Consider the following 15,887-nt stretch of genomic DNA (forward strand, 5'->3'; position numbering starts at 1 on the left):
CCGATCCTTGATGCAGTCCGACCTCCCCCTTGAACCAGTCTTTTGTTCCTACTGCACACTTAACTGCTGTCACACTGTCATCTTACATGTCCTGCACCACCCTCACCTACTTCTCTGACACACCTGACTTCCTCATACAATACCACAATTCCTCTCTTAGCACCCTGTCATAAGCTTTCTCTAAATCCACAAACACACAATGCAACTCCTTCTGACCTTCTCTGTACTTCTCCATCAACATTCTCAAAGCAAAAAAGGCGTCTGTGGTGCTCTTCCTCGGCATGAAACCATACTGTTGCTCACAGATGGTCACCTCTTCTCTCAGCCTAGCTTCCACTACTCTTTCCCATAACTTCATGGTGTGACTGTTCAACTTAATTCCCCTGAAGTTACTGCAGGTCTGCACATCTCCCTTATTCTCAAAAACCAGTACCAGCACACTCCTTCTCCATTCCTCAGGCATCCTCTCATCTTCCAGAATCTTGTTAAACAATCTAGTTAAAAACTCCACCGCCATCTCTCCTAAACATATCCATGCTTCTTAATAGCTGCTCTCACTTCCTCCTTACTAATCATATCCACTTTCTGCTTCTCTAATTTTCCTCGTTCATCAGCTGCTTAAAATACTCCCTCCATCTTCTCAACACACTCTCCTCACTAGTCAACACATTTCCATCTCCATTCTTTATTGCTCTAACTTGTAGTATCCTTCCCAGCTCCGTCACTCTGCCTGGCCAATCGGTATGAATCGTTTTCTCCTTCCTTAGTGTCCAACTTCTTATACAGCTCCTCATATGCCTTATTATTTATATAGCGCTTTTAATAATGAGCATTGTCTCAAAGCAGCTTTACACAGAAAATGTGGTGATTAGAAGTGAGTATGTTCTTTATAAGTAAGTTTGTCCCTGATGAGCAAGCCAGTGGCGACTGTGGCAAGGAAAAACTCCTCGAGATGGCATAAGGAAGAAACCTTGAGAGGAACCAGACTCAAGAGTGAACCCATCCTCATCTGGGTTGCACCGAATGTCCATTTATAGCAGATATACGATGTTGCGAGGTACAGTAAAGATGATCAGAAGCGAAAAGAAGTCCTGAGTCAATGTAGCAGACTGTTGACATTAGCTAAAGTCCAATCCATCCTCAAATCGCCCGTTCTTACTCAAGAATTTCATGGAACCACCCAAGGCGTTGATGAGAAACCGTCCCAAGCTGCACAGGGTGGTCTCCAAACGAAAAGAACACTATCCAGAGGCAGGCCTGGACGAAGTGGGAAGATCCATAAAGTGGGGAGGGGCAGGAACCTCAGGAGCATGTTTAACTCGACGGAGAGAGAGAGAGAGAGAGAAGAGGGGTGACAGGAAGAGAAGGATATGGATTATTCTGTGTCTTTATTGTTGTATGAAAGTTAATGTCACTGTGCAGTTTGGACTCCGTCAAGACTCGCTATGGCAGCAAAGCTAAAAGGGAGAACCAGAAGGTAACACAGACATGAGGGATCTCTGGGATAAGAGACGACCCACCACACCACCGTCAACAAACCTGAGTGAATGTGTGAAAGTGAGGGGACGACAGCATACAAATATCCCAGTTCATCCCAGTCTTATACCACCTCCACTCTTATACGTCACTCTATGCTCCTCCTTCTTCTTAAAATAACTGTTCACCACTGCCATTTCCATCCTTTTAGCAAAATCTACCACCATCCGCCCTTCCACATTCCTCTCCTTAAAGCCATACCTACCCATAACCTCCTCATCACCTCTGTTCCCTTCAACTAAATGCCCATTAAAGTCTGCACCAATCACCAATCGTTCATTCCTAGGTACACCATCTACCACTTCATCTAATTCACTCCAGAATTGTTCCTTCTCCGCCATCCCACAGCTGACTTGTGGAGCATAAGCACTGATGACATTTATCATCAACCCTTCAACTTCCAGCATCACGTTCATCACCCTATCAGAAACTCTCTAAACCTCCACTACACTCTTACTATACTCTTCCTTCAGGATCACCCCTACACCAAGCGCTAAAAGCGCTATACAAATAAAAATGAATTTAATTCAATTGAATTTGTGTAATATCCTTAATTTATAGAGGACTAGTTTGCACATTTTTTTGTGTGTGACATAATTAAATAATCTCCAAAAAGCATATAAACATAAAGAAAGTTATTGCTTGCCTAAGTCTTAATCTTGGCATAGAGATCCAGAACAGCAACATTTAATTAAAACTGTCAGATAATTTGCAATAATGCTTTAAATACTTATTCAGATTAGATTATAGCATTTATGTATTTGACTTTTATTTTTGGCAAGACAACAGACCACTTAAGAAAGGATAGTGTAACTACAAAGAGTTCAGATCATGCTTATTACTTTTCAGAAATGCACATTCACTCATTTTCCAGTCAAAGCAGATTGAATTATTAGCATTATTAGCCATTAAGGGGAAATGAAATGAGATCAAAAAGAACACAATGAGGAGACAATTTCATTAAAAAATGGAGACAGAGACAATATGGACAACATTTAATAGTTTAATAATAATTTGCAGTGTACATTCAGTGATAAGTCAGTTTTTATGTTGCCAGACACTGTTGGCGAGACCAGCAAAACATTCAGGTACAGGATCTATTTAATTTGCATTTTAACCATTTGTATCCATTTTCATGTAGTCAGTTTAAAATGTTTTAACTTTGACCTTCCATTCCACATTCCATTTCCATCTAATCTACATGGTCCTGTCAACAACATACATACTGACATTACTGTGCTAGTTATAAATCAAAACATTTTAAATCTAGTCAGACGCATGTAGCTGCAGGAAGCTACATGAAGCTTTACCAATGAAATATATCAAGTGCAACAAAGAAGTACTTCACAAATGTGAAATGTTACCCTTGTTGTGAATCAACAGATTATTGTTTATTGTTACATTTTAACCATAAACTATAATCTGTTAACCTGTGACATTAACCTGTGGCCTTTTTAACATTTATTTTCCTATATCCCTCTAAGCTCACTGTACTTATACACTACTGTTGGTGCTAACATAGCTTTATTTTTATTTATTTTTTATTTTTTTTAACTTCTACCTGCATTTCCCCCCCACAGAAACTGAATGGCACAATAACTGACTGATAAAAACCCTTTTTTTTAATTTTTATTTAATTTTTTTTTTAACAACAGGACTGAATTAAACAGTTACCGGGGGTTAACACATTAAACAGAAATCTAAGATCAGTTAAAAGCAAAGTCATTATTTAAAAAAGCCTGTTAATTAAGTGTATCTTGCTGAGAAAAGAACAACAGCGTTAAATATTATAATTATATATTTGTAATTACTTATAAAATATATTTGCACATTTCTTCCATTTTTGTGAAACAAATGCTACTGTAGCTTTAGATGAACACCAGTGGTTATTTATTTTTTTATTTATTTATTTTTTTTACTCTTGCAACAAAACATTAAAGGGATTGTCACTAAACAACAGGTTATTAAAAATTATCATAGTAAACCCTATACAGAGTTTCACATAGCAAGACATGAATGATGACCCCTTCTATCCTAGATAAAAATTTTTTAAAAAAACAACAACAACAACAACAACAACAACAATAACAACAAATAAAAAACAAGGGAATAAAACAAGACTAGAACACACTGCTCCATTGGCTACAGTCAAGAATGTGCACAGAAGATTTCAGAGGCAATGTGTCTTTTTTCCTCATGGAGCATGTTTTTACCAACTTCAGAGGCTTGTGAGATTGAACGTAATTCGTGGTAATAAGCACATATCACTTTTTATATTAACAATGTTTCGAGGAAACTTAAAGAGCTGATGATGAAAGTAATCAGGAAATTGAATGAGATCTGCAGAGCTTTCTCACACCCTCTTGTACAACCAATGTTGTGAGAGCTGGGCTGGGCAGTACAGAACATGGGAAAACTCCCCCCAGAACAATGGATTATTCTCTCTGGGTGCAGTGAGACCATTTGGCAGCTGAGGCAAGCTGCGCACTGAAAAAAGGCAATCATCCAAAAGCAGTTTATGAGTCTAAAAGGCAATGAGTGTGCTCAGATGGTAGCCCTAGTCCACCAAAAAATATTTTTCTTTAGGATTAAAAGAAAGATTAAACGAGATAAAAGGGGGAAGGAATTAGCATGCACATTGCTAACACTGACCCGCTTGTCCACTGTTTGCCAAAAAGAAACAGAAAAAAATTTAAACAACAAAAAAAAAAGACAGAGTTCTGTTACAATTCAGCCATGACCTTTGTCATAGCCTGGCAGCCACATTTTTTCTGTCCAGCACACTCTTTCTCTGTGCCTAATATAAACAAACTCTCTCGTGAAACAAAACTGTGTGCCCCCTACTTTTGATATAAGCACACATTCACATATCAACAGCACTTGCAGTCTTGGTGTGAGTGTCTATATGCTAGTTAAAGCACAATGTCCTTCAGGCGCTTGCTACTTGGGGATTCTTTCTCCCGTCCATCCTGCAGCAGTGGGTTGATCTCACGCATGGCCGGCTCACTGTCTTTGCCCTCTGGTTGGCGCAGCAGACTATGGTTTACAATGCGCTCAACATCACAGCATTTTAATGTATTGTAGCCAGTGGGTGTCTTAGATTGTGGGCTCTTGTGATGTGCCGGTGATGTGATGGGGCTGATGGCCTCACGCCCATTTCCAGCCTCACGGATGCCACTATTAGCTTTAACGTTGCAGATGCTTGTGGTCATCTCATTTGTCCTTTTGTCTTTTGGCTCCTCTTCTGGTCCATCCTTGCCAAAGGTGGCAAAAGTCCTTTTGGTGGTTCCGCAGTCCTCATAATGTGGCATATCCATGCCTGTAGCCTCAATAGACAAGGCAATGACATCACGATTATGCTCGGGTGACTTAACATGCTCTGGCACTGGCATACGTGGCATCCAACAACGGTCTGAGTGACCTAGGATCCGACACTCATCCTGGCAGTGGAAGCCTTCTGAGGGATCTGAATAAATGAGAAATAGAAGTTTTTGTGTTAAATTAAACACAAAGCTCTTGTACTTCTTTGTTGATCATTACATTTTCATTCTTCTTATTTATCGTAGCAAACATGACCTCAATCTGCATACAAAGCTGCATAAAAAGAGTTCAACAACTCTGTTGGATTTGGAATTTGTCATCAAATAAAATAAAGGAAAGTAACCCCACCTTGACTTATCAGTGAATTGTCCAATTACCTTTAACCTATGAAAATGGACCAGCATGTAAAATGTTTTAATACATTTGATGTGATATTCTGAATTAAACCCAAATCTCCATCATACACTTTAGTCATATGTTGCCACTTTTGCCTTGTTAGACATACCGGTTTGACCAATATAAACAAGTAACTTGACCTGTTTCTTTAATTCTTGATCATTTCCAGAGCGAGTATTTGTTGTTACCACCATTTGTTTTTTTTGTGCATGTGATGTATATTTATTTAAATAAACATGCATTATTAAATAAAATTTTGGAGTAAAAATGTCCACATCCATAATGGCAAAATGGTGGATTTTCTAAGGACTTTCTATACCTACACCACTGAGAGCGTCCTAATGGGTAGGATCACTTTCTGGTTCAGGAACAGCACCATGCAGGACAGGCAGGCCCTACATAGATTGGTGCAGTCAACTGAGCATACCATCTGCACCAAGTTTTCTGACTTGCAGGATATCTAGAGCAAGCCATGCCAGACCAGGTCCAGGAAGAGAGTGAAAGGCCTCAGCCATATCAACAATGGACTATTTTCTCTGTTGCATTAAAGGAAGCGCTTCCGATCCTTGAAGGCAAACACAGAAAGAATGAGGAGGAGCTCCCCCCCTCTAGGCCATTCAGAGTTTAAACCAGGAAAATATGTTATACCTGAACTTTCTCCACTGGACTTACTTTAACCTCCTTTGCACAAAACATTTGTACACAGTTAAAATCAGCACATGGACACTTTAGCAATGACCATGCTGGAACAGGTTTGGGTGTAAATGTTTAAGTGAATGCAAAACTTTATTATAGCGCATCTAAAGACGTCCTATACAATTGAGTGCCTCCAGCTTTGTGGTAACAGTTTTGAAAAAAACCCCACATATAGCAGGAAAGGCCAGGTGACCCAATACTTTTGGCAATATAGTGTATATATATATATATATATATATATATATATATAAATCATAGAATGTAAAAAAAAGTATAATTAAAAAATATTATACTTAATTACATGTTATTTCTATTTACATCTTGGACAGTCGTAAAAAGCATTTTACTACATGTCGTGCTCTGTGAAACATGCTGGTGAAAAATTCAATTTGTATTTGAAAGGAATATAGGAGATAATTCTCAAATGTATGTAGCTGTAGGCCTGTTGACAGCCTCTCTGTCTTCTTCTTGTCTTCTCATCAGGGATGTTCTGTTCTTTGTAAGATTACAGTGCCATATTTCCTTGTTGATGTCTTTTTTGTTCTATGATACTGTCAGGGATCCACCTGCCATGCCCCCTTTGGTGGCTCTCTATGCCTCCGCTCTCCCTGGAGCTCCAGGAATAACCACGCACACCTGGAGTTCGTTGTCACTCATGCCTCTCCTCTCTCTGGAGCTCCAGGCATAACTATGCACACCTGAAGCTCCTCATCACTCCACCCTGCTCCTACATAAACCCCTCTCTTACATTCACCCAGTGTTCGTTATTGTATGTGTTGGACTCTATTTATCTGTTGAATCCGGACTCCACAATCCCGTACCGGCTGCGCTTCACCTCCCCGCGCATCTCGGGTCAGCTAGCGCACATCGGACTCTCAACCGTAGGACTGCCATGCGTGTGCGCGTCTGTGTGTGTGCGTCTGTGTGTGTGTGCTCGTGTGTATCTCTCTCCCTCACACTTGTCATTAAAACCCAAGCGAGCTGTACTCTGGCTTCCGCCTTCTGTTTCGCTCGCACCCTGACAGATACCTACAGGGAGAAAAGTATTTGGAAACCTGATTTTTCCAGTCACATGTGTTTCTTTCCCTTATCGCAAAGCTGAAGGCACAAAATTGTAGAGGGTGTCTGGATGCAGTAGCATGAAATTTTCCCTTCACTTGAACTAGGAGACCCAAACCTGTGCCAGCATGACTATACCCCTGTGCACAAAGCAAAGTGAATAAAAATATGCTTTGCCAGGGTTGGAGTGGAAGATCTTCTCCTATAGATCTCTGACCTCAACCCTATCTCAAACCAACCCTGCTTTTTACAATATACATGCTTCCCTTGGAAAATATTATTAAAAGGCATGGGATTCGCTTCCAATGTTATGCTGATGATACCCAACTATATATATCTCATCGAAACCAGACGATACAGCTCAATTGGTTCGAATAACTGAGTGTGTTAAAGAATTAAAAGACTGGATGACTCATAACTTTCTATTAGTAAATTCTGATAAGACAAATATTTTGCTTATCGGCCCGAAACCCAGTAAACAGAAGCTCCATCATTTCAACCTGCATTTGGAAGGATGTTCTGGAACTACTAGTTTAACAGAAAAAGACCTGGGAGTTATTTTAGACAGCAACTTGTCTTTTAAAAATCATATCAACCATGTTACAAAAACAGCCTTCTTCCACCTTAGAAATATTGCTAAGCTAAGAAACGTGTTGTCTATATCTTGTTACGTCCCATTGGATGTTCGTGTGTGTGTGTGGGTGTTTGTCTCTCTCTATTGTTCACCTTCCTGTCAATTTCTCAAGGTTCCGCCCTCTTTGGACTGCTATTGGCTAGGGAGATAATCAACGTGTGTGACCTGACTGCACCTGTGGCCAATCCAGTCAACTGTTGGGGTCTAAAAAGAGGACTGCAGGAACGTTGGAGAGAGCACCATGAGCACCATTTGTTTTGCGTTGTTGTGTTTGAAGCATTGCTTGTTTATTGTTTGTACTACAATTGTTGATTCGTTGACTGTTATCTTGTTTGTTTTTGAGTGGTTATATTCTAACAACCCTTGTGTTTTCCCCAGGAGTGTTGGGCAGGTAGTATGTCACGTGACTTACATCCTGCAACACGTAGGTGATACTATGTATAGAGACACTAGCTAGGAGTGTGCGCTACTTCTGTATTTTTGTTAGTTTAGAGTAGGTAAACTAGGGCGTGTAGAGGCGCTGGAAGAATTTTGTTTAGTGTTAGGTTAGCGGTTTATAATTGAGGTAGTTGGGTTGGTTTTTGTTGTGTTCTTTTCTTTAGCGCCACTCTCCGTCTCTCTCTCCTGTGGGATTAATTAATAAGCTTTGCTATACTTTGCCATTATCTCCTGTTCCTCCTTGTGTGAATAAATCCTTTTATATTATACTTGGTTTACGTGTCCCTTTCCCTGGCCATTCACAGAATGGATCACAGTATGAATGTTACAGCTTCAACCCTAGACATTTAAAAGAAGTTGTAACAATCTTATGCAGAGAAGCTCGTCCATGCATTCATGACCTCCAGACTGGACTATTGAATATTGTAATTACTAGGTGGTTGTCTTGCATCATTAATAAACAAACTACAGTTAGTCCAGAATGCAGCAGCCAGAGTTCTCACAAGGTCGAGAAAATATGACCATGTAATCCCAATCTTATCATCCCTACACTGGCTACCTGTTAAGTTAAGAATCGACTACAAACTACTGCTACTTACTGACAAAACACTAAATGGTTTAGCTCCCATGTATATATCCAGTTTTCTAACACGCTACATCCTTTCATGTGGAGTTTTGACTTTGGACCTCCTTGAGTGTTTAAAGGCTCTGGCATGGAGAAGCTGGTGTTTGATCTATGATTATCGCAAATGTTGAGCTGTTTTATGAGTTGCTCAGTAGCTCCTAGTTTTATAACCACAAATTACTGTAAAAGACTGTAGAAAGAACATTACTCATAATCTTACATTCCAGTGCTCATGTTAGTTCTCACTCTCCAATGTTCTGTATTGTTTAAAGATGTATGATCACACTCTTAATGTCACACAAATAAGGAGGGGTTCCCCTATTGAGTCTGGTTACTCTCAAGGTTTCTTCCTCATAAGGGAGTTTTTCCTAGCCACAGTCACTATGGCTTGCTCATCAGGGATAAATGCACACCATTCACCTTAATTCTGTAAAGCTGCTTTGAGACAATGTCTGTTGTGAAAAGCGCTATAGAAATAAACTTGACTTGACTTGACTATCGAACACCTTTAGGATTCAGTTGAATGCTGACTGCACCAAGGCCTTCTCACCTTACCTACATCAGTACCTGACTTTACTAACACCCTTGTGTCTAAATAAGCACAAATCCCTACAAGCACACAAAATCCAAAATCTAGTGGAACATTTTCCTAGAATAATGGAGGGAATTATAAATTAAGACTAACTGGAATGCGATGCTCAAAAAGCACATACCGTATATATGACCAGGTGTCCCCAAAACTTTTGGCAATTTAATGTATATCTATTTATTGTATATAACAATGTATGTATAATTTACAAACTTGATTCCAAAAAATTAGGACACTACAAATTGTGAATAAAAAAGGAATGCAATAATTTACAAATCTCATGAACCTATATTTTATTCACAATAGAATATAGATAACATATCAAATGTTGAGAGTGAGACATTTTGAAATGCCAAATATTGGCTTATTTTGGATTTTATGAAAGCTACACATTCCAAAAAAGTTGGGACAGGTAGCAATAAGAGGCCGGAAATGTTAAATGTACATATAAGGAACAGCTGGAAGACCAATTGGCAACATGACTGGGTATAAAAAGAGTATAAAAATATAAAATATATAATATAAAAATAGTGGAACAATATCAGAAAGGAGTTTCTCGAAGAAAAATTGCACAGAGATTGATGTTATCATCATCAACCAAGTTCTAGAACAACATATGCTCCGATCCAGACGTTCTCTCTTTCAGGGAAGACCTTGCATTTTCCAACATGACAATGCCAGACCATCACCACCTGCATCAATTACAACATCATGGCTGCGTAGAAGAAGGATCCAGGTACTAAAATGGCCAGCCTGCAGTCCAGATCTTTCACCCATAGAAAAAATTTAGTGCATCATAAAGAGGAAGATGCGACAAAGAAGACCTAAGACAGTTGAGCAACTAGAAGCCTGTATTATACAAGAATGGGACAACATTCCTATTCCTAAACTTGATCAACTTGTCTCCTCAGTCCCCAGATGTTTGCAGACTGTTATAAAAAGAAAAGGGGATGCCACACAGTGGTAACCATGGCCTTGTCCCAAAATTTTTTTTTTTAGATGTGTTGATGCCATGAAATTTAAAATAAATTAATTCTTCCCTTAAAATTATATACAGTGGAACCCACTTATCTCGACCTCGGTTAACTCGACAACCCTATTAAGTCGACGTTTTTGAAGTGGAACCGCCAAATTCTCGCTTTGTCTAAGCATTTTTTATCGGTTATGTCGACTTTTTTATGTCGCCGAACCCTAATATCTCGAGCACAAGGGGGGAAAATTTTGCCATTTAACATCAGTTATGTCGATCGGCACTATGCAGCCACAGAAGAACTTGCGAAAGTGGCGGAAAAATCAAGCCTTACAGATGCTACAGGTGTTGTATTGTATACTGGTGAATCTCTGCTGTTAGTTAGTGCACATATGACTTTTGTTGTTAAATATTATGCGATGAACGGGAGGTGAAAGCGACGCTTGGAACGGCGCGGCCAGGGGCTGTTTTTTTCTTCCATTAAAAAAGTGAGGGGGACGAATTAACTTTTTATAAAAAGTGCGGGGGACATGTCCCCCACGTCCCCCGTGTAATCTACGGCGCTTGGTAGGAGCGCAGCGCGAAACGTGGGATGAGCAGCAAAAGCATAGAATTAACAACGGCAGGATCGGGGGAATCCGCGATGCGCTTTGGGAAGAAAAGCGCAGGAGTTGAGAGAGTGCCGGTGGGAAGGCACGTACCGGGATACGCATCAGCGATAACAACGACCGCCGTGAACCAACATATACCAAAAATAACGGTGAAAGTGTGGAAGTTTAAATAGGAGCTGGTGATGAGTGCTAAACGAGCACCATATGTGCGCGATTGAAGCCGGGAGCTTCAGAGAAAGCGGCTGAGAAAGCACCTGCCACGCCGAAGGGGGCGTGGCAGGTGGATTCCTGACAGTTAACAAACATGTATGTACATTTTTATAGCATGCCTTCATCAAACAAATCGCGGCAACGCTGTTGTGTAAAAAAAAAACCTCCAAAAACACGTGCATGCACATTCTCATTTATTAACGCACATCATGTACATAAAGAAATTTCAAGCATGTTATTATATTGGCGCCATATTGATTTTCGTTTATCTCGATCATCGGTTATCTCAATGCTTTTTGGTAACCCCCTAGGACATCGACATAACCGGGTTCCACTGTATTTTCTTAGTTTAAACATTTGATATGTCATTATGTTGTATTCTGAATGAAATATTGAACTTCCACATCATTGCATTCGGTTTTTATTCACAATTTGTACAGTGTCCCAACTTTTTTGGAATAGGGTTTGTATATATAATTATTTCAGAATAATGTTCCTCAACTTAAAATATTAAAGATTGACAGTACATATCATTAAAGGATACTGGGAATCTCTGTCTCGAGGGACAAGCACAAAAATACATTTTGGATGTACTTTGGTGCCTTAGGCAGCACTGCAAAAAAGGCACTATAATGAAAATCACTGTATGGCTTTAGAAACACCAGAAAAAAAATCAGCTGTCTGTAAACACAGTTAACTGTGTCATTCACAAACGCACGTTAAAATACTATCAAACAAAGAAGAGATATGTGAAAAAGATCCAGAAACGGTCACTGTTTCTTTTTTTTTGTGTTAAAACTAATCGAAATTCAGAATTTAAAAAAGGAGGGTGATCAACTGGCCTGTTTTCAGCAACCAGCTCAAAAGGCTGCATCTCTGATTTCATATGCAGGTTTTAGAGCAACATGTATACAGCATACTATATCTATTACAAAAACAATGCCCTGCCTGCAATGCAGTTTCCTTTCGGGAACTCCAGGAAGCTACAAAATGCGCATGCAAGCTTCTGTTTGTTCAGGTAAGCGCTTTGTGTGAATCTGTGCAAGCATGAGCGTTAAAAGCAAGCAGAATTTCCGTCTGTGTGTTCCTCCTTGCCCCTGCTTCATTTCGGGAGGATACACACAGTCGATGTGTCATTTGCTTGGGAGAGGAGCATGGTCAGTCGGCTCATGCTCGCATTGTAGCCGCATGGCTATGCTCCCGGAGATCGTTCTCCCTTGCGGTTCGGGCCCTGCTCTTGCCTGGATGAAACCTGGATGAGTGCTTCCTGCGCCCTGTGTCACAGCCTCCACGCCGGGTCCTGCCTTTTTTCTCGGATCTGCACACTGTGGTGTCCAGGTCCTGGGAGAGTCCATACGTGGCCTGCCTCTTCTCCAAACAAACCTCGCTGTTTGCAAATGTCGTGGGGATGAAGGAGTGCAGCTAGGGGGCGATGCCATGGGTGGAAGAGACGGTAGCTAGCTATCTCTTCCCGGGTGTAGCATCGTCCCTTAAGGCCACGGTACTGGCCACTAAACCGTTGCATGCCACTTTGGCTTTAGTGGGCAAGGCTTACGTGGCAGCAGTTCAGGCTGTGGGTGTGTTGCAGGCATACCAGGCTGACCTGCTGCAGGAGATGGACGAGGTATTCAGTTCTACGATATTAAGGAGCTGCATCGCACTGCCGACCCAGCCCTTAGAGCCACCAAAAAAACAGCTAAGGCCATAGGTCTGTCCATGTCAGCCCTGATAGCTCCTCCTGGCTTGTTCGGCAATGCCGTAGACGTGGTCATTGACAAGTTCCAGGACACCAAAAGGCAATTGGTGGCGTTCCAGTGGTATCTTCTTCGTCACTCCCATGGGGCTGCTCGGCTGGCCACCATGGAGCCCAAAAACAGAGCATTGCCACCCAGCCCAGGGAGCTGGCCGACCTGAGGGTCGTCCTCTCCAGCAAGCAGGCCGTGGCGCACAGGCCCTGACCACCAGAGAGCCTCAAGCTTAGGAGGGCAGTGTACACAGAGCAGTGTACACCTCATTACATCAGCCTTGTGAGGCTGGTTCCCTTTAGAGACTTCCTGACAGCTTGGGAAAGCCTGCCAGACGTGTTTCGCTGGGTCCTGCGCACAGTAGAGAAGGGGTACTCGATTCAATTCTGGTCTTCTCCTCCCCGCTTAGACAGGGTGTGTGCCACTCTCTCCGAACTATCAAGGTCTCACGGCAAGCCCTTCGAGCCTTAGATATGTGTAAGGAACCTGCGTTCCTGTCTCAGGGCCCCATCCTGCTCCTTGTTGTCACTTAATGCTAATGATGGATGCATCCCTCACTGGGTGAGGAGCGGTCCTCACAGACCTGAGGGATCGCCATGTGCTAGTCCATACAGACAACACATCGGTGGTCTCGAACATCAACCACTAGGGGGGTCTCCAATCTCACCCCTATACAGGCTGGCACATTTTATTAAAATGGTACATTTAAAATAATTTTATGCTATATTGTGAATAAATATGTGTTTAAAAGATTTGCAAATCATTACATTCTAAATTTATTTACATTTTACACAGCATTCCAACTTTTGTGGAATTTGGGGTATACATTATTATTGCAAATGGAAATCTCTTAATAAAGATGGAGAACAAACACTTTAAAATTTTTCTCACATCATTTCAAAGATACTTCTATATGCACACAGAAGTGCTTTTTCTCTCAATCTTATCTGTAAAGTTCAATAATCTGTAAAGTTTTAAAGTTTTTTTTTTTGTATGTTATGTTCTGCACCTTCATAAAAAATGCAAAGGTTTGTAATCATTGCAAATATTTCAATAAATGTCATGCAAATTATTCTTAATAATCCAAGAATTGTATGTAACATTTATGAGAAACTACTTACAAATAGTTTTTACCTTTGGTTTTTATTGGAAAATCTATAGTGATTTTAAAATTTATAGTAAAGTAGCAGAATAGAGTGATACACATGAAATTCTGTCACATATGCTCAGTCACTGTTTGCTCACATTAATAGCAAAATACAGATGTGAAAAAAACAAGTCAGTAGAATTTTAGGCTTTGAGCCAAGGTTGGCTCAAGGGAATGACATTAGCCTGATGAACACACACCAGTCATGGGTTAAAAGGGTTCTTGTCACCAAACGTCAGTGCCATATAGCAGAAATGACTAGCTACAGTAGAACTCCTGCCAAAGCACAATATCTTTGTCACCCCAATTCAATTCATTTTTATTTGTATAGCGCTTTTAACCATGGACATTTTTTCAAAGCAGCTTTACACAGATAATGCTTTGAAAAATAATTAATAAGATTGTTCTTTATAAGTGTAAGTTTGTCCCTAATGATCAAGCCAGTGGCCACTGAGGCAAGAAAAAACCCCATGAGAGGGTATTAGGAAGAAACCTTCAGAGGTATCAGACTCAAGAGGGATTTAATTCTCATCTGGGTCACACAGAATGTGTACAGCTACAAGATGTTAAGGTGTGCAGTGAATATTAAATGCAAACTGTAGTCATGAGACAGTGTAGCAGAATGTTCACATTAAGTACAGTCCAAATCCATCCTCAAAGCTCCTGTTGTTACTGATTAATTTCATGGATCCCCGACTGTTAATGGGAAACCATTCCCAGCTGCACAGAGTGTCCTCCATTCCATGAGAAGACCATCCAGAGGCAGGCTGGGATGAAGCGAGCAGAAGTCCTTTATAGTCCCTCTTTGGTGCAGTTGTAAAATACATCTTTCTAAAAAGCATTAACAGCCCTCTCACACTTTTTCTTTGAATCACATGATGTTTCTGTCATTTCACTTATTTCCATATAAGTCATCAGCTTGTATTCTAGATAATTTTCATAAATGTTTCTACAAACAGATAATTCCAGAAGTAATCAAACCCGTTCAATAAATCTGTTCTAAAAATAATAAACTCTTCCCTTAACACTGGTTATGTACGTAATTGTTCAAATTGGCAGTTATCAAACCTCCCCTTTAACTCCAAGATCATAGAAAAGTTTATAGCACAGCAATAATGCTCATACCCATGTAAGAATTACATTAATGAAATGTAAGATTTATATTGTATGAGGAAGTCAGGTGTGGCAGAGAAGTATGGGGGTGGGGAAGGACATGTAATAGGACAGTGTGACAACATTGAAGTGTGCAGTAGGAATGACAGACTGGTTCAAGGTGAGGGTCAAGGCAAGAAGCTTTTATTGTCATTTAAACCATATATAGCTGACGCAGTACACAGGGAAATGAGGCAACGTTCCTCCAGAACCCTAGTGCTACATTTAACAACATACAGCTACATAAAAGACAACACAGAACTAAGGACTAGTAAGTGCCCACGACACAAAAAGTGCATTGTGTGCAATTAAACAGTGCAAAAACAACACAATACAGAGTAAGACAACACAAGACAGTGTAGGACAAAACACAAAATAGTGCCGCCAATAAACCTACTGTATATCATACAGTGCAGTGTGCGAAGAGAACTGAGTACAGGAGTGTTCCTTGTAATGAACAAAATGTAAACAAAAGGGTTTGTGCAATACAGCAATAGCGGCAGTCAAAAAGATGTGCAAAAACAGCATGCAAACAGCATGTAAAACAGTTTGTAATAATGAGTTATTATAATATGGGTGGTACTGAAGACATGGATGCGTGAAGTAAGTACGAGTGTGTGTTGAGTCCGGGTTGTACAGATCAGTAACACAGTTCAGCCACACAGTTGAGTGTGTGTATGTTTAGTTTTGTCAATGTTTAGAGGCAGGTTGTTGGCTATATACCAGGCAGATAACTGGTGCACCTCCTCTCTGTATGC

At 40.4% G+C, this 15,887-nt stretch overlaps 1 protein-coding gene across 3 annotated transcripts in view; it reads right to left on the bottom strand.

Moving 5' to 3' along the window:
- pcdh19 (protocadherin 19) overlaps window positions 1-15,887 on the bottom strand; it is a 156,144-nt gene that overhangs the window by 50,094 nt on the left and 90,163 nt on the right. For 2 of the 3 annotated variants that reach the window (XM_046849297.1, XM_046849296.1), the window contains exon 5: window positions 2,522-5,002. The exons of the other annotated variant lie outside the window; for it this stretch is intronic. In XM_046849297.1, coding sequence (XP_046705253.1) covers window positions 4,449-5,002 — 554 coding nt within the window. In that variant the 3' untranslated portion in view covers window positions 2,522-4,448. Of the gene's footprint in view, window positions 1-2,521; window positions 5,003-15,887 lie in introns of those variants that run through there. 3 annotated transcript variants of the gene reach the window in all.

This window comes from Silurus meridionalis, chromosome 5, assembly GCF_014805685.1.
Source record: "Silurus meridionalis isolate SWU-2019-XX chromosome 5, ASM1480568v1, whole genome shotgun sequence".
In the NCBI taxonomy this organism is placed as follows: domain Eukaryota; kingdom Metazoa; phylum Chordata; class Actinopteri; order Siluriformes; family Siluridae; genus Silurus; species Silurus meridionalis.